The sequence below is a fragment of the Orbicella franksi genome, chromosome 13, assembly GCF_964199315.1.
Source record: "Orbicella franksi chromosome 13, jaOrbFran1.1, whole genome shotgun sequence".
NCBI lineage: Eukaryota > Metazoa > Cnidaria > Anthozoa > Scleractinia > Merulinidae > Orbicella > Orbicella franksi.
In genome coordinates this window covers 19,814,140-19,839,839 of record NC_138157.1, presented here as the reverse complement: position 1 = coordinate 19,839,839, position 25,700 = coordinate 19,814,140, and the positions used below count along the sequence as shown (strand labels likewise).

The following is a 25,700-nucleotide window of genomic DNA, read 5'->3' as shown; positions in this document are numbered from 1 at the left end:
AGAACTGGTTTGACCAATGTTTTGTATAGCCTGATCTTCGTCTTCCTCGACACACTGCTGGAATTCCATACTCGATTCAGCTTCACAAACGCTCCCCTCGCTTTCCCTAGCCTAGCCTTGATGTCTTCTTCTCCGCCCCCCTTGTTTACATACTGTGGCTCCTTGATAGATAAACTTCTCTACATCTTCCAACGCCAGACCATTCACTGTGATGGCTTCATTATTCTTTGCATTGACTCTCATGACTTTGCACTTCCCGACATTTATCCGAAGGCCTGTCCTTTCTGCATTTTCTACCAGCCTGTTTGTTTTCAACTGCATGTGCCTTTGCGTTGAGGAAATTAAAGCTACATCGTCAGCGAAGTCGAGGTCCTCAAGTTTGGATGTAAATTTCCACCTCAGCCCGGTTCCCTCCTCTTTCACGGTATGCCTCATTACCCAGTCTATAATGAGCAGGAAAAGAAAGCCAGACATTGTACATCCTTGCTTGACACCAGTCGTTAGTTCACACCATTCTGAGGTTGCTTCTTCCTCGACAACAGCACATTCAAAACCATCGTACAGCGCTTTAACTATGTTGATGATCTTCTGTGGGATACCATACGGATTCATTATCATCCATAAGCCATTTCTGTGCACTGAGTCAAACGCCTTCTCGAAATCTACGAAATTGATGTAGAGAGTTGCCTGCCATTCATTCACTTGCTCTAATATATTGCGTAAGCCGGAAAATTTGCTCCGTCGTTCCTCTACCAGATCTAAATCCAGCCTGTTCCTTACGGAGCTTGCGGTCAATCCCCATGCGAATGCGATCAATTACAATTCTTCCCAATATCTTGCTAACAACTGGTAGGAGAGTCACTCCCCGCCAGTTCTTACACTCCCTTAAGTTCCCTTTCTTCGGTATCTTAATAATGAGTTCCCTCTTCCATTTACGTGGGACCTTTTCCAGACTCCAAATCGTGTCTATAAGTTCTTTCACTCTGTCGGTTGTAAATTAAAGGTCTGCCTTCAGTAGTTCTGCTGTTATCATATCTTCACCAGGGGCTTTACCATTCTTAAGACTCTTTATTGCCCTTCTTATCTCAGCTTTGCTCACAGGTCTCGTGTCTATGTCAGCTATGTCCTGCTGTTCGCAATCTTCTTCATTGATCGGGTAGGCTGGCTCCTCCCTATTGAGTATCTCCATGAAATGCTCTCTCCACCGCTTCCTTCTATCCTCATCGCTGGTTAAGGCGTTACCATTTCTGTCGTTGACAACTGTGCTCTGCCTTGGTTTGTCGTTGCAGATCGTTTTAGTTAAGTTGTAAAGAGTCTTCATGTGTTGCATATTCGCTGCTTCCTCTGCTTCTTTTGCTATCCCTTCTGTCCAATTCCTCTCGTCCCTGCGTATTTGCCTCTTCACTTCTCGGTCTTTGGCTTTATATTCTACTCGCCTCTTTTCTTTCAATCTCTCGGAGTTGGTTCCATCAAGTTTTATCAGTTTTTATCGCTTTCCTCTGCGCAATCAGATCCCACGATTCTTTACTGATCCATGGCTTAACTTTCTTTGTCTTATATCCTAGAACTTTCTTTGCTGTCATATTGTAAGCCTTCTCTAAGATGCCGTTTGCCTTCTCCAGCTCAGCTTCTGGCTGATCTGTTTCGTCATCTTCCAGCTCCTCCCTCTGCAATATCTCAAACCTGTTCCTTAGTTCCAAACGAAACTGCCTCCTACACCCATCGTTCTCCAGCTTCTGAGTATCATATCTCGCCCTTCTAATTCCACGTCTTTTAGGAGCTGCTTTTAGCTTTAACCTCAGTTTGGTGCAAACCAGGTGGTGGTCGCTGGCGATATTAGCTGATCTTACGGCTCTTGTGTCCAGCAAAGATGTTCTAAATTTCCTGTTGATTAACGCATGGTCTATCTGATTGCAGGTTCGTCTATCAGGGGATATCCAAGTTTGTTTATGGATTTCCTTATGTGGAAATATCGTACCTGTGGTCACCAGGTCATTCATGCCGCAAAAATCGCATAGTTTCTCGCCATTGTCGTTCCTGGTTCTAACTCCATGCTTACCCATTACTCTTTCGTATCCTTCTACATCGCTTCCTACCTTTGCGTTCAGATCTCCAGTGATAACCAGCAAATCGTGCTTCGGTGTTTTTTCCACTTTTGCCTGGAGCTTCTCATAGAAATGATCTTTCACCTCTTGATCAGTGTCATTAGTGGGGGCATAGACATGGATCAGCGTTAACTTGACATACCTAGAGTGGAATCTGGTTCGAATTATTCGCTCATCTATAGGTGTCCAGTTGATCAATGCTTTTGCTGCATCTTTGTTTAGCATGATGGCCATGCCATGTTGGGGAACTTCGTCGTCTCTGCCAGAGTACACTATTGTCTCACCTGTACTGAGAATAAACTTCCCCGATCCACACCATCTGCTTTCACTTATACCCATTATCTGCAACTTAGCCTCTCTCATTGCTTTCGCCGCTTGGGCTGTCTTCCCTTGTGCATACAAGGTTCTCACGTTCCAGTTTCCTGTCCTCAACTGTGTTTTTGGGTGCACTATTGGCGTCCTCGGCTCCAGAGTTTCCATGCCGCTTTCGTTCTGGAGCGTCATGTTGTATGCCATTCGGTCCCCAAGATTCGGTAGATTGCCTCTAATGTGTAAGGTTTCCGTAATCATTTATTTTTTTTACGAGGTTAGGTGATTAGCCTAACGCTCAACCCCCAACCTGGAGGACCAGGAGCTGTCCTTTGTCAAGTCTCTATCCCTCGACCAATCCGGCACGGTTGAACCCACCAGGGACTAAGTCCCCACCGGCATAGCTCTTGGGGTCACTGAGACACGCAAGCTCTACCACCACGACAAGGCGACAAGCCCAGGGTAGCTTGACAAGATATCATAATTTCTTGACCTTGATTAAAAATATAATATCAACAGCCGTGATAAACAATGTACTCCAACGCATTTTCTAATGAACTTGACGTTTCGTGCGCTAGTCAGCATGCATTTTCAAAAGTGACCGTTATAAATTTTTGAAAAACTTTTTGTATCGTAATTATTAGAGGTCTGGAAGCTAGCCAGTGAAAAATGATCTGCAGCAGTAATTTAACCTGCCTATACGAAATGAAAAGTAATTGCTTGTAAAGCAACAGCTTCTCACTACTGACGTTTTATTGAAGTTTCACTGTTTTTTACTGACATTCCTTTTCTTTTTACGAAACATCAGTTATTATTGGGTTGACCTAAGAAAAGTCAACTGTAACGTGTAATATTTGCGCCGTCCAATATCATTTTGGGTGAAAGATAAGGCAAATTGGTTTAGGGTAAAAATAGAATTTGGACAAAAAAATTCCACGCAACTTCAAACATTTTTAAGCCTGATGATGAGTTGTTTCTGAAAACGTAACACAGTGTCTACGAATTTGCTGACTGTGTGATATGATATGACATGTTGAAAAATTTCATCACTGCATCGTTCATGACTGAGCACTTTCTAGAGTTTCTCTCTCCAGCCATTTCATAGGTTATCCGTTTCCAGTTTTTCTATCCCTTCATATATTTTGATAATTGCTAGATTGCCCGACCTACTTCTTGCCTCTTGGTAAGGCGAGTTGTAGTTACTTCGAAGAGCCTACGAATCAAGTCAGCTATATATTATAATGCGTAACGCCAGTGTAGTTTAGCTTAGACTTTCACCAGTTGTTTTCATGAAAAATGCTGACCTGCGAAACAAAACTCGAAAATCTGAATGCCTTTAAAAATTCATCACATGACTTGGGTCGTTACTTATAGGAAAATGAAAAGAAATTCGTTATTTGAGGGGTAAAATGCTTCAACTTCCGGCACTTATCGCTAAATTTCGTTACGATTTTCGGTTTCGAGTTAAAATCGAACTTTGATCGTTCTGTTTCCCGCCATTGAAAAGACTAAAATAAATATGACATTGTATGGTGTGGCCTTGCAGGTGTAAGCCAATCGAAGCCAAGGCCGAGCAGATATCATCAGTCATAGCATTGTCTCTTAGCCAATCAGATTCTTTGTTTTTTGCAAATACCTCTTCCACGTGCTCAAAGACAGCGTTGTAGTTCCTTTCAATCGGCTAAACAATAACACAACGTACTGTCAACAGTTTCGTTCTGTTTACGTTTCTGTTCGCCGAAAAATACCTTCTTAATTCTCCTTTCGTGTACTCAAGATCACCATGCCTTCAACGAAAAGCTACTGCCAAGGAGGTTTATGGTTAAAGAAAGGTGAAAATGATGGAATGGAGTCAGTAATTGCGGATTTTCGCGACCTGCTCCAAGTGAATCAGAAGGAGGCGGAAGAAATGAATTACGATCCTATCTTTGTAGACTGTGAGCGTCCTCCGACGGACGACACCGAAATAACACTCCGGGCTTGCATTTGTCCCACAGCAGACCCTTTCAGAAAGTCTACATCGTCTTCTTCATCTTACGGCTTACTAATGGAACTGATAGAACAGGGAAATTTGATAAAAGAAGCCGTGCGAAGGTTGAAAACCTCTCCCAGTCGAAGTAAACAGTTGAAACGACTCGATCGCTGCAGATGACGAGGATCTTTTGGTTTTGTGGATCACGTTATTAAGAAGTCGATCTTGCGAATCTTGTGATTTTTGAATCCGGATGCATTTGAATAGCAGTTAGCAACGAACTACAGGAAGAACTTGAATTTTCTCGGAAAACCAGGTTTTGCGGTTGCAGATATCCTTTGTTTACACTTCTGTGATGTTCGAGGAACGATTCCGTGAACGTGATCAAGAACATTTGAACAGTCCGTTAACGTTATATTGCTGATAAAACATTTGACGAGGATTTTCAGTCCTAACCGATTGAAAACAAGCAAAATAAATCATTATTTGTGACATTTCGTGCGATGCCAAACGGTTTGAAGACGCCATTCATTCTTCGCAAACGCAGACAGTTTTCTGCATATTAATGAGTTCGAGCGTAACAAACAAACATTGCGACGAAAGTTGAAATAGAAAGCTACAGAGTTATTTACTTGCGAAGAAATTACTATATTGATAGATACAAATTATTTTGCCAGTAGCTTCATTCATTTTGATGGCTTGGTTTTGGACAAACCGTGTTACTGGTCACAGAAAAATTGACGCGCTGGATATACATTTGTAAAGTACGTCACAATAAAAATTGAATACAATTTGAAAAGTTCGTGTTGTTTTCGCTTGACCTCTTTCATATATTTATTCAGTATTTGGGCAAACTTTACCGTTAATAGACTGAATTTTTAATTAACTTGAATTAATTTGAAACTCAACGAACTTGTGAAGGGAAAGATTATTACGTAATTCTTAACCTCTGAAAATTTCAAAACATGGAAATAGGAGTTGTTGTTTAGAACTTATTATGTAACTACTCTAAGGTAAATGTTTCTTCTGGATTAAGCTCAATGTTAGCCATTGACACAATGGATTATCATCCTTTTATGAAAACAAGGTTCTTTGGTTGGGGAAATTAAGGTATTACAGGGTATTCCAACTTAAGGTAATAACAAATGTGTGAAATTCTTAGGTAATAGCTTGCGTTTCTAAGCTATGGATGTATCTAACCAAAAAAAGCGAGTTTCACCTTATTACAGTGAGGATGCTCAAACCATGATCATACTTTTTCTGTAGATTTTGTTAGTGACTTTTAAATGTACAGTAGGATCTTCATAAACATAAACAAGAGCATTTACATGACAATCATATGCTGTCAAGTACCCGTGATCAAGCACCCGGGGTCAAGCATGCAAAAAAAAAAAAAAATTCTCAATTCCGATCCCGGAGACTTGGTTGTTGAGAAATGTATAATTTTCATCAGGAACAACTTTATTTGTACCAAAAAAAATAAAATGCACATCTTAAGTTGAACTAAGGTCAACTAATGATCAAATAACAAACAAAAAACAAACAAACAAGAAAAGATATGGCCAAGTACATACAGAACATATTAGTAAATACACACATACTACATAAAGAAAAACAACTTGCACTATTATGCTAAACAGAAACAATTATTTAAAAAAAGATAGGATCATAATCAAAACAAATTAAAAAGAGTTGGCTGGCTTCCAGTCATCAAAAAGAAAAAATTGTTTCTCCTTAATCTTAAATTTCAGGAACTTGAATCAAAAGATGTTTGCGAAAAGAAAAATAAAAGTCCCTCAGTCCAAGAAACTGACATGTAGTGCTAACAATCATTGTAAAGACTTCTGTTATGAAAGGACAAAGTTTGGTCAAGATGAAGGACCGCTGTCCCCTTCCTCAGGTCCAGTTTACCTCTGTCTTCTCACCAAAGACTGAACACTAGTTTAGTCCGATAATAAAAGAATGACCATGGAGGAAGATGGCGAAGATTTTCTTCCAAAACTAGTAGTGTTTGATCTAGGTGAGTATGTTACTGGGTAGTACATTGATGAATTTGCTTTAAAAATATTCAGTGGAGCCTAATAATGAGAAACTGCGGCATTATGTTAATGAAATAAGCAGTTGTAAACGTACTTGCACGTGTGTATATGTTCAGTCATATGCCTCTGGTTCAGTTTAAAATGTTGGAAAAACATCAGCTGAATCAACTAAGCTTATATAATCAACTTACCCTTTCTTAACAAAAATATAAAAGGAACTATGGCATTGATGAAAACTGTGGCGTCCCTAGGCCCTAATATAAGCTATAATTCCAGACTTTTTTGGCTGTCCTACGACTTCTACTGAGTGTTAAGTTGTTTGTGGACTGCATTTTATTCAAGGATATGCTTACTTATAATCCATCAAATATTTCCGCTCATGTGCGATTGTTCTAAACGCATCGTGTGACCAATATTCCCCAGCTGGGGAATATCCAAGTGATATTTCCCAATTTTCAAAACTGTGCGTCATTATTGGGAAAAATATTTGAAGGACAATAAACAAAATAGCTTCCATTTGTCCTTGGATATTATCTGTTGCTCAAAGCTCACACTTTTCCTCGAGCTACGCTCTCAGAAAACTATTCACTTCTCAGAACAGACAATGTCCGTGGACAAATATCTAAGCATATTTCCTAACCAAATGGAGGCTATTGAGGGTGGTAAAGGGTGTTTTTGTGACTCGTGATCGGCCCTTTTTTTTCCAGTGAAATGTGAAATGGCTAATTTTTTCCTCGTGAATCGTGATTTCCATAGTCGCCGTAAACCATGATTTTCCAAAACGTTCTCTTTCATTTTCCATGAAGCGTGGAATGCCAATGTTGTATTTTTTGCAAATTGTGAAAGGGCTCCTTTATTTTCCGTGAAACGTGATCTATGCCCCCCTTTTACAACCCTCACTATTGTTTATATATTTAACTCAGTCTATTATTAATTTGACTTATTCTGTTTTACAATTGTAGACATAGTTAGCTGTGATAGAAAAGCTTTCTCTTTGCATACAGCAATTTCGGCATTTTGTACAAAATGACTTGGTCGCCATCAATTGCCCCCCCCCCCCTCCACATTTAGAAACTCACCAATCCTCTATTCCTCCATGCAAAAGACCATTTCACAGTTGTCTGTTCAGTGACCTGGTCTTTGAAAGGCAGCAAGGTTGCAAGTGATCTTGTTTTGATAAAGGCCTTACTGCTTTTGTTGCTTAAATCAAGTTGTTCTTGTTGAGTTATTTTTTTGTAAAAAAAATACCTCTTAGTCGGCGCGTCGGGTATGTTACAGGTCAATGGGTGAGTGAGTGAGAGATGTATGTATGTCACACCAATTAGATTGGATCTACTATAAACAGCCAATCAAATTTCTTGTTGTAAAGGTAAATGGTATGTGAGAAGATCTAGTCCTGATAAAGTTCAGAATGGCTGTATTCATTCTTCTATAAAAGAGGAGGAAGTATTCATATATTGGGTTTACTTAGACATTTTCTGTGGGTTAGGCTGAGAATTTTAGTTAAATGAACGAGATGAGCCTTGAGGTTTGAAACAGTTCGTGAGTTCGTAGTATGCAAATGCAATGAGATATTTTTATTTTTAGTTAAAGGTAACTTGATACTTTTGTTTTTCATAAGGAGTAAATTCAATTAGAGGTCACGAATCGTTGCTTCTAGTTCTTAGGACATGTTTTAGAGGGGACGAGACTTTAGATTTGAAACAGTTCTAACGTTTACAATAGTAAGTGCGGGTGACGATTGTTTTGTTCTTGTTGCATGCAAATATAACAAGATATTTTTGTTTTTTAGTTACAAAGTGTAATGTGACACTCTTGTTTTTCACAAGGGAGTAAATTCAATTAGAGCGGACGAATCGTCACCACTCTTTCCCATGAGATGTTTGCTATCTTTAGTGACAAATGGTAACTTAACACTTTTGTTTTTTATATGGGAGTAAATTCAATTAGAGCTGACAAGTTATCGGCTATTGTTTCCAGGATATTAAACAAAAAAGCTTGCATTTCTGGACGGTTTTTACGTCTCTGCAGTAGCAGTTTAATAGTTTTATTTGATAATATTCATTTCAGTCCGATATTTTTTAAGGTAAAGAGTATGAAAACTGTTCAAATGTTCTTTGAAGACTGCGCGGCACCAAGTTGAAGTGCAATTTAATTAAATCAGACTTTCAACCTGTCAGAGGTTTTTTTCTCTTTCTTACTATTTTCAGTGAAGTTGTGTTGTGTTGTGTTGTGTGAAAAGGTAAACTTACGTCTCATATAAAATGCAAAAAAGTACCTAAATTAACTTGAGTATTTTTGAGCAAAAATTCCTCTTAGGGGTTGGAAGGGTTATGTGATCGGTGAGTGAGGGAGTTATGCATGTGCACGTGTCACACTGGGTTGTATCAAAGAATGAATCAAATTGCCTGTTAGAAAATAAGATGGTATCTACATTAATCTGGAGACATGTCAGATTACTATAGTTTGTTCAGTCAAACATTTTGTGGCTTACTATTTAGCTATCTTACCATGACCGATGTAACATTGCAACCAAAAAAAAATGTCAAATTAACCAAATCATTACTGTACCATGAATGCTCCTATCTCCGACACTTCACACAAAAAAATAACTCTTGCACGCCTTGCATGCCTATGTTGCTAACTAGTTGGCATTTAAATGAGGAAAGCAGAGAGTTCTGTATCAAAGCAATGTCACCTCCAGCCTTGCTTGCATTCATAGGCCAGGTAACTAATCTTATTATATGGTTAGCTCCGTGACCAGGCAAGATGAATCAAATCCTGCACTGTGATTGGCTACCCGAGCAGGCAAGATGGAGCTGTCTTGCCCACTCGGGACTACGTGCCGTGTCCCACAGGAAAAATTTTCCCGAAAGCCATATAATAAAATCCTTTATTGACCAAGCTTGTTCGGCCAAGATAGCTGGATATTGGCCTTGTTCTTTTTTTGCGTGTTTATGGACCTCGACTCCGTCTCAGTCCATAAACATGGAAAAAAAGAACTTGGTCAATATCCAGCCATCTTGACCTCACACTTAGTCAATAACCCATATATACAACTGTAAAATGGCCTATTGGAATTTGAAAAGCTCTATCCATCCTAAACCCTTACCCTTTCAGAGTTTATATTTGATAGCCAGCCTCTTTTAAAATATTCCCACTTCTAATGAATTTAATGTGCTTCTTCTCTTGACAAAGAAAATTTGCTGATAATTCTAATAAGAAATTTGTTAACCCTAAAGACTCTGGCGCTTGTTTTGCAATGCACATTGTTTTAAAGTAATAATTAGCTCTTATTAACCGAGCAGGAGGTCTGTATGGGAGAATCTTGACCGAAGTCATGAGCACAGACCGAACGCAGTGAGGTCTGTAAACATGACTGAGGTCAAGATTCTCCCATACAGATCGACTTAGCTCAGTTAATAAGATGTTTACTATATGGCAAAGAAGAAAACTTTAATTCGTTTAATGTAACTGGTTTGCTGACATTTTGCTTGCGAACAGCGATGAGCTTGACTTAAACCTGCCCGGCGAAATTTGCTCATCCTCTTTACTTTTTTTTGTCATCAGGCTTTTTAGCACTTCCATAAATGATCGAGAAGAAAATAAAAGAAAATGGTGAACATTTTTGTATTTTAGTTTGCTACTTTTTCAATGCAAAATGAAATTGGTCTAGATGCCAGTCTAGATGGGAAAATCTAGACCGCGGTCAATATCGATTTCAGCCAATCAAATTCATGAATTCGGTAGTTCCCAGTCCTTGTGAGACACAGCCATATAATGATAGTATATAATAGTAACTTTATTTAGAGTCGAAGAATGTGAGGAGTGTTTGCACAATATCCATGCATCTTCCAAGCCAAAGGCTTAAGATAAAAATGTTCAACTAAAAAAAAAGAAAGAGAAGGAAGTATATGTCTAAATTTTTACATTAACTTATAGAAAGATATATATTTTGATATCTATTTGATCTACATTTGTATTACATGTATATGTTCTGACACCCATGCAACACTCAATTTATTAATTTTGTTGCTATCACTGAACCAACTGGATGCAAGTAGATAACTCATGCATGTGTCCAGAATAAGTCTTTCAGGCTGAACATTAGGGTTGGCAAATGGTAAAATTTTAGGCTCCATGCATGCTAGCTTTAGAGTCTGCACTGTCAAAATGGCTAAACTAAATCTTGTGACTGTTTGTTTCGTCAACAGATTTTACATTGTGGCCTTTTTGGGCTGATACTCATGTGTCTCCTCCTTTTTCAAAGAAAAGGTGAATCTCTGTATTTGGCTCTATATCGTTGTACTTGAGTTCAGATTTGCAGTAATTAACAATTATTGGATGAGGAGCAAAATATTGTGATTTATTAGTGGCAAGCAGATCAATTAATTGCCCAAGCTGAAGGCTGAAGCAAATAACTGATCTGCGAGATACTGACAAATTATGATAATTTGCGATGCCCAATTGCAATAATTGTTTTATCATTTGATCACCAAGTTTGTTTTCATATTTAAATCACTCTCTGACAGCTCAGGGAAGCGATCTGCCATTTTTCACACAAGAGCATTGGTATGATTACACATGAGCAGAATGTTATTTGCAGCAAAACACACACAGTATGGGTGTCTCAAAAACTAAGACCTAGGATCTAAGACCTAAGACCCCCTCTGAATCTCAAAAACTAAGACCTAAGACCCCCACCAAATCTCAAAAACTAAGACCTAAGACCTCCTCTGAATCTCAAAAACTAAGACCTAAGACCCCCTCTGAATCTCAAAAACTAAGACCTACGACCCCCACCCAGATTCGGTGGGGGTCTTAGGTCTTAGTTTTCGAGACACCCCACACAGTATTACACCTAAGCAGACCATTATTTGTAGGCAGTTATTTGCAGGTCACGCAGTGGGCTATTGGCCAATGAAAAAGAAGGAAAAAATTCACCAAATGATAATGTAAAATATTAGTGGCTGTACTAATATGTACAATTTGGTTCATGAATAAATTAATATGTTTTAATTAAAAGCAATGGTTCAGTGGAGGATAGAAGTGGATACAAGATAAAACTATATGGTGATACATTGGACATTCTGAAGTTTCTCAAGTCAAAGGAAATATGTTTGGCAGCAGCTTCCAGGCAAGTTTTAAAAGTTAAAATATTACAATAATTTGAAAGGCTTTGTGGAAGAAGGACATCAGCAATTTTTGGTCAAAAGTGAACTTTGTCGAAAGCACTCCAAATTTCGCATGCGGTTTTTTACTGGTAATTGATGACAATGGAAATCTCTTTTCTGACCTCTTCAATTTCTGTCAAAACACAGAGGACTGGTGGTAAGTTATTAATCATTATTAGATGAAACAGTCAGCTGTGTTCCTTTGATAAAAGAAAAACTGAAGAATACCAATTTTTGAATATTCCAGATCAGTTAGTTAGTTCTCTCCATGCCATGAGGTGCATAACGCTGCAACTTTTACTCACCAACCAGCCCTGTCTTGTGCCATGCCATCTAGCTGGACTGGTCTAGCCTCTGACCCCCCTTGGAGGCAGGGACAAGATATAGGTTTACTATAATGCCAGTCATTCACTTCTGTGCAAGCCGTGCTCACCCTAACCCATGTCCCTGAGGAAAGAACCACTGATATTAACATGGTGAGGAGGTGTGACTACGGAATTCACTCCTACCCTTGGAGCACCGTATAAAGGGGACCCCAGGAGCATGAGCTCTTAAACAAGGCTTTTAAATCAAGAGTCACTCAATATTTTACTTGTAGATTTTAACTCTCTTTCCACTGCCACTTTTTTTCCTTCAGTTTTGTTCAGATAAATAAAAGTACCACATTAAGTTGTAATTTCTGCACCATTAAACATTGACAAGGCGACTTTTTTCGCTTACTTTCCATCAGTTGTTTGATTTTTCTTCTTCAAGGTGTGCATCTATTGATCACACCTGCCTCAGACTTGGGTTTCCTTGTTTTAGAGAACAACTTTTTAAAATTAATTGTTATGCATCATCTATTTGCAAGTATGGTCTTGACTCTGAATCTGTGAAACCCTTTTTTTTGTTTTGCTCAAGGAATGCCGCTCAACGTTATGTCCTCCTTACATCTGCTGCTAATATACTTGGTGAAATATTGTCATTGAGCAGTGACGTTAGAAAACTAAATTGTTTATTGTACGGTGTTCAGTAGATGTAAATTACGATGTCAACTGTGCTTTTTTTTTTTTAAGAAGTACAAAGTTTTACAAATAATACTAATTGCTTTTCGGTGGCCACTGTTTGATTGTTAAAATAATACATCTCTAGATATGTAGACTTAACTCATTGTTTTCAGTGCAATTTTTATGTGTTTGTGTGCGTGTCAGCCTGAATAAATGAAGTAAAAATTGTAATATTGTAAATTATCCCTCTCCTTCTAAGCCTAGATGCTTTGGGGGTAAACAATAACAAATATGTTTAAATTTAAAAAAATGCCATTATTCTGCAGGACTGAAGATCCCGCTGCTGCTCAGGAGCTTTTGAGAGTTTTAGACATTGACAAGTATTTCTCATATAAAGAGATATATCCTGGATCAAAAGTGACTCATTTTAGAGAGTAAGTGGGTGTTGCAAAAGAGAATAGATCATCTATTAAGTAAAGTACATTTATTTATTTTATCTATTAACTATGTAATTTAGAAATAGATAACATTTTCTGTTTTTCTATTGTTTTTCTATTAAGTTTAAATATAAATATATTCACATTCTATCATGAATGGATCAAGAATCTGTAGGGTCTAATTTACTGTTCAATTTTTAGCAAAATAAGCCCATCCCGAATGGAGACCAGACTCAAGAAAATGGTAGAAATAGGGCTCTGAAACAGCGTGGGCCTTTATTTTAAAGTCTTGTCATTTGACTATTGCCATGTTTTCACAAGACAGGCTTACTACGGTTACAGCTTACCGAGGTTTCATAACTAAACCGCAGTTATTAGAGAAGCTGTTTACACAAAACTAATTAACTAAGGTAGGCCACATACAACGGACGGTTTGAGGTTTTCTCAGAAAGCAAGTGCTGCAATGTTGCTCAGAAGCTATTGAAAAATTATAAAATTTGACTTTACCCCAGTGCCGAACGCAGATCGTTGTCAATTTGCTTGCGGTGATGTCGAACCAAACTCTCCTTAAATGTAAAGCTTTGTAGATGAATAGTGGAAAGAAAATTTTGATATCTTGCTGAGCCTCCTCGCGAAAAACGGCATCTGCCACGAAGCCCGGACTACGTAAATGTTTACCAGTACTTCTTCTTATTCGAAGCCGCTTTAAATTCTAACATTTGCTTTTCTTCTCCATAGACCTCAATTATGATTTTTTTTTCTCCATTTGTGGTAGGTCGTCTTCTAGTTGTGCATGCCTGTACACTGCTACTAAGCTACTGAGCTTCTAACAGAAAGGAAATGCCAATGGCACTTGACAATGAACGGGAAACAGCATTCCAGGATTTCTTTGCCTAAACATGAGTTTATTTAGCTTTTTTTGCCCATTGACTTGAAACCCACTTACATAAGGAGGAATCTTTGTCTGTTTTTCTCTTCTTTACGCACTGCACGTGTAAACACTTGCTGCCAAGATATCACGACAACGTCTGCTTTTCCTCGGTTACCGTCGGTTACTGAGCTAAACTATGCCTGATAATGTGTTCAACTGTCGACAAACCTAGGTTGGCCTACTTTTGATTTTGCCGCCATTTACTGAGGTTTGCTACTGTGTTTACACGATTAAAAATTTCACTTCAGTAAAGTTGAAACAAAACCAAGGTAAACATCTCGTAAAAACACAGGCTATGTCAAGTTAGAAATGTGGATGATAATAATTATCATTTAAATAAATCATGGTCAAATTCATATTTTTTCTGGAGAAAGTTAAAACCAAAACCTGTCAAATATTGTTGTTATGATTTTGTAAGTGAAATGAAGGTCACATGTCAAATTACCCTTATAGACTATAGACTGAAACAAAGCCTAAACATCCCCAGGGGGAACTCTCAAAATAGATGTTGATGGCACATGGCAATGCCTATTTGCTTTTTAAGGGTTGAAAATTTACTGTGTTTTTACACTGCTTTATTAAGCTCTTAGACCGATCACCAGTGAGCAATAACAGAAACTTATTGTCAGCAAATAACATTAGCAGTGTTTCTTTGTCTTTTTATCTTCAAGATTTACTCAGGCAAGTGGAATCCCATACTCCAACATGCTTTTCTTTGATGATGAAGAGAGAAACATTCACGAGATTAGCAGACTTGGTAAGTGCTAATAAATCAGTTCTTCTTAGCTGTAGGTTATTTAGTTAAGACAGTGTTGGTGAGGATGCTGTGTGAGTTTTTTTCCATTTACTTAAACAAATCTGTGTGTCTTAAGAGGGGATCTCCTTTACAAAATCTCACCACTCCTTGTTTTGTTGTTTGTCTGTTTTGTTTTTGTTTTAAAGAAAGTTTAACAATAACACCAACAAGGTGATATGTATCAATCAAGGAAGACATTGATCAACATCTCCCCCCTCCCCCCTCCCCCCCCCCCCCCATTAGAAACACCCCTGTAGTTGACTCATTGATTTACCAATTGAGGGAGGAATTTGACATCAGTGGACCGTGGGGAATCTGGCACCATATGGGAAGAATTATGGGGCACTTGGTAAACAAGTTGTTGCAAAGTCGTGGTGAAGCTAGAAGACACTGAGAAAACAGCAAGGGACAGCCCTGTTCTTTTCTTTCATTTTGGCTCAGCAAAAAGAGCCCTTCTTCAGACGTTGATGAGAAATATATACTTAGTTTAATTTGCCTGTGAAATTGTACTCCCCAGTATGGTTATGTTACTGTAGTGGAAGTTCAGTAGGGGTTTTGTGAGGGTGTTATTTTTTTTCTTTAGTCATTTTTGTCATGTCTTGGGGTTCAGGCATTTGATCAGCTAATATGGTGCAAGGTGGGATATTTGAACACCATTTTGGCTTGAGGAACGGAGATTTGAATGTTCAAAAGTTTGAAAGTTCAAAAAATTGGGGGTTGCCTTGCATGGGGATGTTGAAGTTTCACATTTACTGGAAGGTAAGATCCACCTTAGACTGAGATATCTGGGAGAATAGCTGGGTAACTTCTGTAAGGGGCAACCATATTTTTCTGACATTTACAGGAAGAAACCTCTTCAATGATAAAACAACTTACATTAAATAAACTCAGTAGGTTTGATGGGTATGTTTAAACTTAACAGAAGGGACATTACGATAGTGAAACTTTCTGGAACAGATCTCACTAAAGCTGTTGTTTAGTAGCCAGTAATTGGCACATGTATGTGAATCTAAACATTTTCCTTTTTGAAACTTAAATTAGAAGTTTCATTTTGGAAAAATTGGACCTGTCCGACTAGCTTTAAACAGTAAAATATGTGGAGCTCTGTAGGTAACCAATTTTGAGAGCTTGGTTGTTGATGGTTGTCACTGGTTACCAAAATAAACTGAAAACTGATACCTTTTCTCCCCTAAAACCTTAAGCTTCTTTCTGGGGCTCTTGGATGCCATGCTAGTTGATGCCATTTAAGAAACAGAAAACATTTTGCATGTTTATATCAAGTTATAGAAACACAAGTGGAAGTTTGGGAGAATTAGAAATGCTGTGGGAACACAAGCTGATAGGCAAGTGTTTCCACATCTTTTTCAAGTTCTCCGAAACTCTCACAAGTGTTTTTATTTAACAATTACATTATGAGCTTAAGATTTCTATCGTGCATAGAAATCGAGAGGGAATAATCTAATTGTTTTAGTTTAAATCTACTAGTCGTTCAAAACTTTATCTAAATCCTCTCCACAGACACCTTGAAAACGCAAAGAAGAGACCATCATTTTGTTAATTACAAGCGCACACTGCTACAGTACTCACTATCTACAACAAAATAGATAGTGAGTAGTGCAGCCAATCAGAGAGTGGCATTCGTGAGTGCTAGTAGATTTATATTATAACAGAATAGATAGTACACTATTAGATTACTACACTAGTAGATTTATACTTAAACCAATAGAAACACGAAGAAAATGTCTTCTATCTTTTTTTAGAAAACAGCTCAAAGAAAACAGCAAACAACGTGACTGCGACAACTTTACTGTGTTTCTATTGAGGCGTAGAGACACGACTTTTAACCAATCAGTGTACATATTTTCTTTAGGCTATTTTCTAAATTTGATTTCTGAGACAAAAATTCAGGCTGTATTTTGAATTGTTTGACAACTTAAGGTTTAACTTCCCAAAACATTCAGTACCAACAAGATCTGCATGCTTTCTTTCAGGTGTAACTTGTGTTTTGGTGAGAAGAGGAATGAAACACACTGTCTTACAGAATGGACTTGAGCAATTTGCTGCAAGGCACAAGCAAAAAAACAGATAGCCCCAAAAAATCTGATTCCCCAAGTGACACAGGTGCTCTCCCATATGATGGCAAACGGGATGTGGGAACTCATGCTTAAATCAATAATAATATTGCTTTACGCATGAGTTCAGTAAGTATTACTTTTGTGACTGGACAAATCAGAAGGCCCTTGAAAGGGGTCTTTGAGAGAGGATCCATGGAAGAAAAAATGTAAAATTGATCTTAACAAATAGTCTCGAAAATATCAAAAAGAACTTGTAATTGACATAACAAACCTGACAGAAAAGTTCGTCTTGGAGTAAGAGACCCAGATGTGCACAAAGAAAGCTGGGCAGGGGAGGGGGGTGGAGATTAAGTGTTTTTTATGCTAAAAGGGTGTGAATAGTCAGAGATGGAAACAAACTATACTGAGTCTTCATTGTAAAAACAATCACTAAGTAATTTTTGCCATTATGGTCCATTTGATCCATTAAGGAGGAGAGAATGGCTGTTATTACAGTTGAGCCTTTGGTCAAATATTCTTTTGCTTAAAAAGGCATACAAACGAGGCGAACGGGTCAGTACAAAGCAAAATCGACCCTTTTGCTTTGTTTGCACGTCAAACCGCTGATAACTGTATTAACAGCTATTGAGTGGCAAACTATAATCATTGATAGTGGGCAATTATTACAATCATTTGTACACATCATCATCGTACAAATCAAAGTATTTCATCATCATCATCATCGTACAAATCAAAGCATTTTTAGAAAGTATTTTGCCGTGTTTATTTCAAATTAAGAGTCTTAAATGCATGAAAATTAGCAAAGGCTGATGTGGCTTCCTCTCTAAATATTGTAATTTATTTTTGTAACATTTTCTGTCATTATTTATTTGCAATAACAATTTCAGATTTCTACTTTAAAAATTATATTTTTGGAATATTTATTTATCTCTTACATCAACTCTGCAACTTGTAGTAGGTCAGTATATTAATTCACATTTATACTGCTTAGGGATGTATGCAACATTTCAACGATAATTTTTCTCTCAAGATATGTAAAATCCTGATTTTTCTCTCTGAATTGTTTCCAATAGAATGTTTAGTGATGAAAAATTGAATCAAACGATTCCTCAGGATACCTTAAAATCCGTTGTTACCAATGTAAATTTGAAATTGCGTTATCTGATGTGAAAATTCATTGGGCTGGATGAATTAAAATTTAAACTATTTGAACCTCTAAAATGCTGTAATTTCTCACTGTGTCTTTGAATAACACGCAAACGCCACCTAATCAACGGTTACACTTTTTGCTTCTGTGATAATAATTATAATCATAGCAGACATCTCGGGTAAATGTTTTCTCAAGAAACAACAAGTCTTTTAGAAACATGTTTCAACAGAATCTTCTGTCATCTTCAGTTTAAATTACAAAGTACAGAGTTGAATATATAGTGTACTCAAATGCTAATTGACTATAAGAACAAAAGGAAACATGACAATGTAAAATACTACAAAGAAAGTTTTAAATTAACATGATAAAGTTGATGATTTAGTGTAGGTCATGGTAGGTTTTCCCATTGAATATGAATAGCTTCTTCATGCTCCAACGACTGTTTCAGTATCCTAGATCACGCTTCCACCACCTTCCAGCATAAGATAAAAGAAGCTATTCATATTCAGTGGGAAAAACCTATGCTAAATCATCAACTTTATCATGTTAATTTACATATTTAAATATTTTACATTGTCATTTTTCCTTTTGTTCTTATAGTCAATTAGCATTTTGCGTACACCATATATTCAACTCTGTACTTTGTAATTTAAACTGAGGATGACAGAAGATTCTGTTGAAACATGTTTTTAAAGAACTTTGTGTTGTTTCTCAAAATTTGAACATGTCTTGCTACTATCCAGACCTTTTAACTGTTTTTTCTTTTTAATCTTTGATGATTGTTGTCATTAATATGATTGATTGCAGCAAAAGACCTGGGTTCATTAGGTATTTTCTGTACACTGGCTTTCTAGTTGCTCTACCATGTGATAATAAATAATAACCACTGATGGGAAAAGTCAATGTATTCCAATGAATGCTTCCTTGAAGTGTAAAGTTTGCATCTTTTCCACCAGGCTTTCCTTTGATTGGTCACGCAACACTTGTTTCCTTCTGTTGCGTGACCAGGCAAATTTATTAATGGTGGTAATTGGAAAGATAAATATATATCTATATAAGAAAAGAAAAAGAAGTTAATAGATTATTTAATTCTTTTGGAACCTAGATATTTATTTGAAAAAGTCATAAAGATGGTCCGTAAAACAAATGTGTTCTCATACAATGGGATGTCCTTTATTTAGAGATTATACGTTTCTAGGCCGTATTTGAGTTTCCAGTCGCCCCAGATGGTCACTCCTTTCCTTGACAAAACGATGACCTCGTCTAGAACCTTTTGAGCAGCTTTAGCATACACCCTCTTGTAGCTATCGGTCTTGCGTGACAAACACTCAAACCAGGTGACAAACCCATGTTGTTTACAATAACTGTCCATTTCCTGTGTGATTTTCACGACATCTCCTTGACACTCGTTTTGATTAGAATTGTTGATCATGACAAGAACCACGGGGACTTTAAAACCATTCCGTCCTGTGCTCGGATTGGCGCTCTGTATTAATTTAAAATATTGAAGCGCCGAGGAAAGGGAAGATGGTTTGTCGACATCAAAAAACACCATCGCTCCATCACACGCTTTGAACAGGTTGCAGTTGCGGCCGCAAAGGAAAAGAAATCTGTCGATGGGCGCAAGTTCCCAAAACTGAATCTTTAGGGTATACTCCTGTAAGTTTGATGCATTTTTCCACGATACTTCCTCCCGATGCAACCATGGAGTACAGTAGGCCCTTGGGGAAGATACCCTTTCTTTCCATTTTGGATCACCTGCAATAATTATTTTCAGATGCAGTTCGTCACCATTTTCCAGGATGTTTTTCTTGAACGATTTTAACTGGATTTCCTTTCCAAGTCGACTCAAACGATCTTTGTTTTCTTCTTCGGGTTTCTCGTAGAAAGCGTGAGGTAGGTTCATGTTGTTTTTAAAAACACCTTCAAGGAAGTTAAGTAGACAAATTGACCTTTTAACTAGCCAGCTATTGTCTCTTCCTGTGTTCTGTGGTAACCGTAGGCTTTGCTGTTTAAACTTCAAACGGTCTCTATACCCTCGGCGACCGTTACTGAATTTAAAACAACTTGTTGAAGTAATAACTATAAATTGGGCCGAAATTTGATGACTTGGCAACTGATATTTTTACTTTCTTGTCAAACCGAACGTTATGAAAGATTTCCTGTTAAGGATCGGGAATCCAGCGTGTAGGAGCTTGCTATCTTGTTCTCATTTCATGCAGCTTCTTGTCCTTCAAGTTCAGTCCAACTGTATAGTTGTATGTAGCGTCCCCTTCTTGAAGAACAGGTCCTCTGTTTGAGTCACATGAAGTTACATGCGTCTTGTGATAAGCAAGTCAGTTTATCACATGAGTCAATTAGAAGCCTGGCGAGAAAAACTGAAAAACTCATGACTCGTCGTCGGACTCGTCAAAACAATCACTGACTTGATTTATGCTTGATTTTAGTTTCATGATCTGGGATCCGTGACGAAGCTAAATGCTTTCGAATTCAAATTTAATACGAGAGAATGAACTAGAAGACAACCAGCTTCAACTTGAGGTGTCACACACCAGTCACGATCTCACCTTCACACTTGTCTCATCAGACGGCTTTTTGTCACGAAACGCCTCTCCATCAGGGCTGCCAAAATTAAAAGGACCTCTCTTTTGGATTTCAACCTTTTAACCATGTAATGGATGTAAGACTGAGTGGAGTCTAATTCGGTCTGTAATCATACGACTGATTTTAAGAAAATCGGACAACCGGCCACGTAGCCTAATTTGTTCTATCGTGAGTATGACAAAGTGGCTAAACGGATTTTCACCTAATTGAGCTATTGGAATCTCCCACAGTGTGGAACTTCGCGCAAAATATTTTTCGTAGGACTGAAATTTCCGAGAAAAAATATTTCTATTAGCCGGCTGCCAGGCATTTTTACATGTACCTCTAAGACTATTTCAGGTAGCCAGTACCCCTATTACCGGCATTTGTCTTCTAACTTGTAAATACTCTATGGGGTAGAACAAAGTCTGTTGAGATTTCAATCGACCACTTTCTGTGGTTGTCAAAGGCCACAGAATGGCGTCGTAGTATGTCCGAAACTCAAGTAGAAGAAATAGTTTTGGACATGTTATGAGGTTATTTCTCGTAGACCATTAAAAAAATAAGCGAAATTTCTCTTGTAAATTTCATAACTCGCCGGTCGCGATAATTTCCCAAGTTTTCCGAAAGTTTAATGCCTTGCGTTGCAGATTAATTACCCCATCATATTACGAGCAATGCTGATACACGTAAACATTTTAAGGAATCTTGGCTGTGAAGCAATTTAAGCTCCAGAGGTTCTTTTTAACTGGTCTGGGGTTTTACATCAACTGTGTAACTAGTTCCAATACGGATTGGGAGAGTGGAGGAATGTATGTTCCTTGCCCTTTGTCCTGGCCTTTTTCGCCTCCCCTACCCCTTTTCCCGTCTAGGCCTGCAACACAGGTCAATCTGTTTCCCGCCATTTTTACGTCATGGTAACTGAGACTTGCAACACATTGGTACATGGTGTGACTAAACACGTGACGTGAATACCTGACAATTTTTTCCTCGGACGGGGAGCTGTAGTTTAACCGACTGCAGGGGCGTAGCCAGCCACTTTTTTCATTTAAGCCCAAATTGTACAGCGTAAGTCGTATATCAAATTTTGCCAACGTCCAAAAAAACCAACAACAGTCAACTAAATTTTCGTGCGCAAAATTATTTCAAAGTTCTGCTTTGTTAATAACCTTTCTGCATTTTTCATGTATAAGATTTAAAGTCATTATTTTGTTTTTGAAACTAAAACGTTGATATAGCGGTGATTCGCTATTGAATAGTAAGAAAAGAAAAATATGGCCTTTCGGCTACTATTGATGACAGCAGAGAGGCAGCTTTTCGCTCATGAGGGCAGATCTTTTCGTGTCTGTTCTTATGGGCAAAAAGCTGAAGAAGGGTGCATGAAACAGGGAGCGAATGAAATTACAGGATCAGAAAAGTTACTCAGTTGGCTTCTAGATTTTTTCGCCAAGCTTTAAAATTTAATCGACAGATGGCTTTTATAACAAAGAGATCTAACAAAGATACCCTGCCTAGATCTCTGCGAAAAAGTTCACGTCACTAACATAGCGGTTTGACCAAGAAGAAATACCTATTTTTTTTTTTGAAAAAAAAAAGCCTTAATTCGATGATAGCAGAGAGGCAGCTCTTTGCTTGTTAGAGCAGGAGAGAGCTCGTCTCATGTCTGTTCTCATGGGCAAAAAGCTAAAGAGGGACGGAAGGCTGAGGGATGACATTTGATTTTTTTGAGGCGCCACATACCTCTAAGAAGGCTTAACAGGATTGGCTGAGAAATTAAAGCAATAGAAAAAAAAACAACTGAGACAATAAATTAAAACAATAAAAGATGGGTGAAAGAGGGATCGAATGAAGTTACAGGTTCAGAAGAGGTAATTAGCTTCGGGCTTTTCTAACACTGAAATGTCTAGATCTCTAACAAAACATTCGCGTGTCTGGTCAAAAATGAAATACATAAGTTTTTGAAAAGTCTTTTTAAATGTATATCGCGTGATGGGTGTCACGCTGACTGAAGAGTGGGAGGAGAGGGACGGGGAACCTGACGATGACGGGGGCAGGGAGGGTGATGAGCTAAGGGATTTTGCATTCAGTCCTTGTCTCGAAGAGCCCTTTGAATCTTTGTACAAAACATGCAACTAGAATACGCCCGGGAATTACGTGCATCGGAAACTAAATTAAATTGTCCGTGTCAGGGGTGACAACGGGCTAAAATCACGAAACTTCAAGACGATAAAAAGACCAAGCTAAGCACTATATCCAAGGAAATTTCAGGTAAATTGTGAACATTTTTAAATTTGCGCAGGAGAGGCTAATAGGAATCTGAACATGTTCTGCCAAAATCCTCTCTCTAAAAAAAAATATTGTTATGCGGAAACTCTGGTTCCGTGATCTGAAACGTTTCAAGAGACTCGTGGTGCCGAACATGTTGAAATCCACACTTCAGTTAAAAAAAAAAAAGTTGAAAACAAAAACAAAAACATGCAAACTGTAAAACACACCCGTCTGTTGGAATATGGTGTTCTATTTCGGAAGAAAATAAAAAGAAATGAGATGAAAGCTTACTTCGTTCAAAAGTTTAATTAAAACTGACCCTGTTCTCGACCCCTGTTACGGTAACGCATCCTTATACGGTAATCCATATGTTGAAGGATAACTGAGGATTACCTAAATTTTTTGCACGATCACAGACAAGAAATTCAAACTGGGGACCTCTGCGGACTATTAAAACCCTAGCTAAAAGGACCTTGACCTTCAATCTTAAGTTGTCTATTTGTTTACGTAAGGTTTTGTCCCTTTTCCGCGATTCTAGTTTATTGAAGGAAGGATTTGCCAGAAATGGGAAAACTTCTTTCTAGCACTCGACGAATTTCCGATTCTACTTATTTTCGGTCTAGACGGTCTGTTGGTTTAGTTTTATCTGAATAACAATACAACAGTCTCTTCTGAGTCTGTACATTTTGACTGCCGAAGATCAGAACTTCATCGCTTACTATTAATAGAAGTTTCCTTAAGTTATATTTGGCAGGCCAGTCATCAGATTAGTAAGGTAACCAATCGCGTGGTATCATGAGCGCATTTGATTTGTTTGAATGATCCTTGTATGCAAGACGACAGACGAAATTAACTTTTCTTTAGCTGGTTAGCCTGTTTACGCTTGTATTGAAATTATATTTGATTAAAAAAAATACGTACCCGATAGAGATAAAAATTCAATATTTCTTCCCATTTTTAACATAGTTTTGTTTCTACCGTTTAAGCAAATATACTTTTGAAATTTTAATTCGAAAATGAAATGAGGAGCTATTCTTGTGACGGATAAACAATATTGTCAACTTATATAGATGTCACGCGATAAACAAGTAGTTTAATATAAACACCAAGCAGTTAACAGGTCTCTGCCAGGCATTTCCAGACCAAACTGTTCATTGAAGAGACTAGAGTACATGTAGTACCAGGCTGATGTATTACAATATGCTAATATAATCTCGGGATTGTTCCAAAACCGTGAAGGGTAATTTGACACTAATCCGGAAGTCCCTTATTGAATTGGCCTGCATTCAATACGATCCGCACAGGAAGTTGAAACAATGTCACCGCTTTCCAAGATTTCGTTGTTTGAAAATACTTTGAACGAGACAATCGACCGCTTTGGTCATTACACCTGTGTAACCCTCTCCTTCTCTTGAAATGAGCTGAAACCAGCCAGCGAATCCATTTCGAGCGCAGAACTCGTCCAACAACACCTTGCTTTCGATCAATTTCCCGGGGCCGATCCAGTCAACAGGCTTACCTCGTTTAGATGTAGGAATGTTCTCTATGACAAGGACCATAGGTATATTGGCGTCTTTTGGGTTTGCTTCTTTGATTTTCTCGCTCCACTTTAATATACTACCAAGTGGAGAAGGACTTTTTGGTCCCCAAAACACTAAAGCGCCGACACAATTCCGACAAAAAACGCTGGTCATCTTGAGAAATCGTTCGTGCTCGGCAACGTCCCAAAACTGAAGTTTGACACTGTATTCTTCCTTCGTTGATTTATCATTCCATTTGATAAAATTCAAGTAAAAGTCGACTCCGATCGTCGGCTTGTGGTAAAAGCTAAGCGGCCGATGTTGTATATAATCGGACACGAAGCCCCCCTTTTTGCCAAAGCCTGTATAATCGCCAACACACATTATCTTGAAAGTGAAGTCCGTCTCTTTGGATTTGACTTCTTGGAAGATTTCTTCGTCCCTTCTTACAAACGCCGCATCGCTTGCCATTTCCGATTCCATTTCGCGGCTCGTAAAGCTTTCGCTTCGCTGTACCTCTGCATCTGACATTCTGATCTGTATCAAGCAACGATGTCGTAGATATTTACTTGTATCTCTGAAACCTCCTGCTTCAGGAAGGAAATCTGATCGCACAAGAGTGCGTCATGTTTCAACTCATGTCTTTCATCAAGACCTTTCGAAATCCTTCAAGTCAATCAAATGCCGACTTACGTAAGATATTTGGTTACAGTCAAAACATTTTGGCGTGCGCTAGTAAGAAATCCATCAAATGATGAAGAACCCAGTTCAATGCAGCCAAACACGTAATATTGCACTGGAAATGTTATGAAACAAATGCGACAGAAACCCTTCAAACGTAAATACTAAATATTTAATTTACACTGCCGGTGTATATGGAACACGTCCAAGAGCGAATATTTTCGTACACGTAGAGGTTTCCAAGAAACAACGCCCTTCCTCTTTCCTTTTATTCGGTTTAAATTTTTGTAAAACTCTACACAGATAAAAATATAATTTAATCGGAAAAAAATCTCTGGGTATCTTCCCCTTTACAAATTAATTATACTTAAATGTCATATTTTTCTTTCGGCTCTTTTAATAATTAGTTTGTCGGCTGAGTTTGCTTAATGATATTTTTCAAGTCTCCCGTAGAAAATATTTACACAAATGTAACAGGTACAATGAAAACAAGAAAATGTTCATATTAAAACATAAATTTTGAAAAAGATACCGAACGGTTATCAAATAAGTCAGGGATGCGTCAGTTTCGAAACTGATAACAGAACATTGTCGATATTTAGCCCAGATAGATTTTTAAATAGAACTTCAAATAAAAATTCCCAAGACTCAATGCATATGTGGGTGTCGAATTG

General features: G+C 38.0%; 3 protein-coding genes across 6 annotated transcripts; 1 reads left to right on the top strand and 2 right to left on the bottom strand.

Annotated features, from left to right (window-relative positions):
• Positions 1 to 1,444: 1,444 nt before the first annotated feature.
• On the bottom strand, positions 1,445 to 3,570 carry LOC145465129 (protein CFDP2-like). The gene has a single exon (XM_081448901.1). The coding sequence runs from the start codon at positions 2,673 to 2,675 to the stop codon at positions 1,470 to 1,472; it is 1,206 nt and encodes a 401-aa protein (XP_081305027.1). The 5' UTR covers positions 2,676 to 3,570; the 3' UTR covers positions 1,445 to 1,469.
• A 2,705-nt stretch (positions 3,571 to 6,275) lies between these two features.
• Positions 6,276 to 17,108, top strand: LOC145465136 (magnesium-dependent phosphatase 1-like). Of its 4 annotated transcripts, none has more exons than XM_081448908.1 (7): positions 6,276 to 6,406; positions 10,640 to 10,700; positions 11,452 to 11,562; positions 12,912 to 13,019; positions 14,625 to 14,710; positions 16,268 to 16,389; positions 16,741 to 16,818. In XM_081448908.1, exons 1-6 carry the CDS (start codon positions 6,349 to 6,351, stop codon positions 16,351 to 16,353), a joined length of 510 nt encoding a protein of 169 aa, XP_081305034.1. In that variant the 5' UTR covers positions 6,276 to 6,348; the 3' UTR covers positions 16,354 to 16,389; positions 16,741 to 16,818. The 4 variants fall into 4 exon arrangements, with proteins under 4 accessions (XP_081305034.1, XP_081305035.1, XP_081305032.1 ...); XM_081448909.1 differs by having other exon boundaries at positions 16,268 to 16,356; positions 16,741 to 16,781; XM_081448906.1 differs by lacking the exon at positions 16,268 to 16,389 and having other exon boundaries at positions 16,741 to 17,108.
• A 3,860-nt stretch (positions 17,109 to 20,968) lies between these two features.
• LOC145465135 (ras-related protein Rab-38-like) lies at positions 20,969 to 25,126 on the bottom strand. The gene has a single exon (XM_081448905.1). It carries the CDS (start codon positions 24,874 to 24,876, stop codon positions 24,145 to 24,147), a length of 732 nt encoding a protein of 243 aa, XP_081305031.1. The 5' UTR covers positions 24,877 to 25,126; the 3' UTR covers positions 20,969 to 24,144.
• Positions 25,127 to 25,700: the final 574 nt, after the last annotated feature.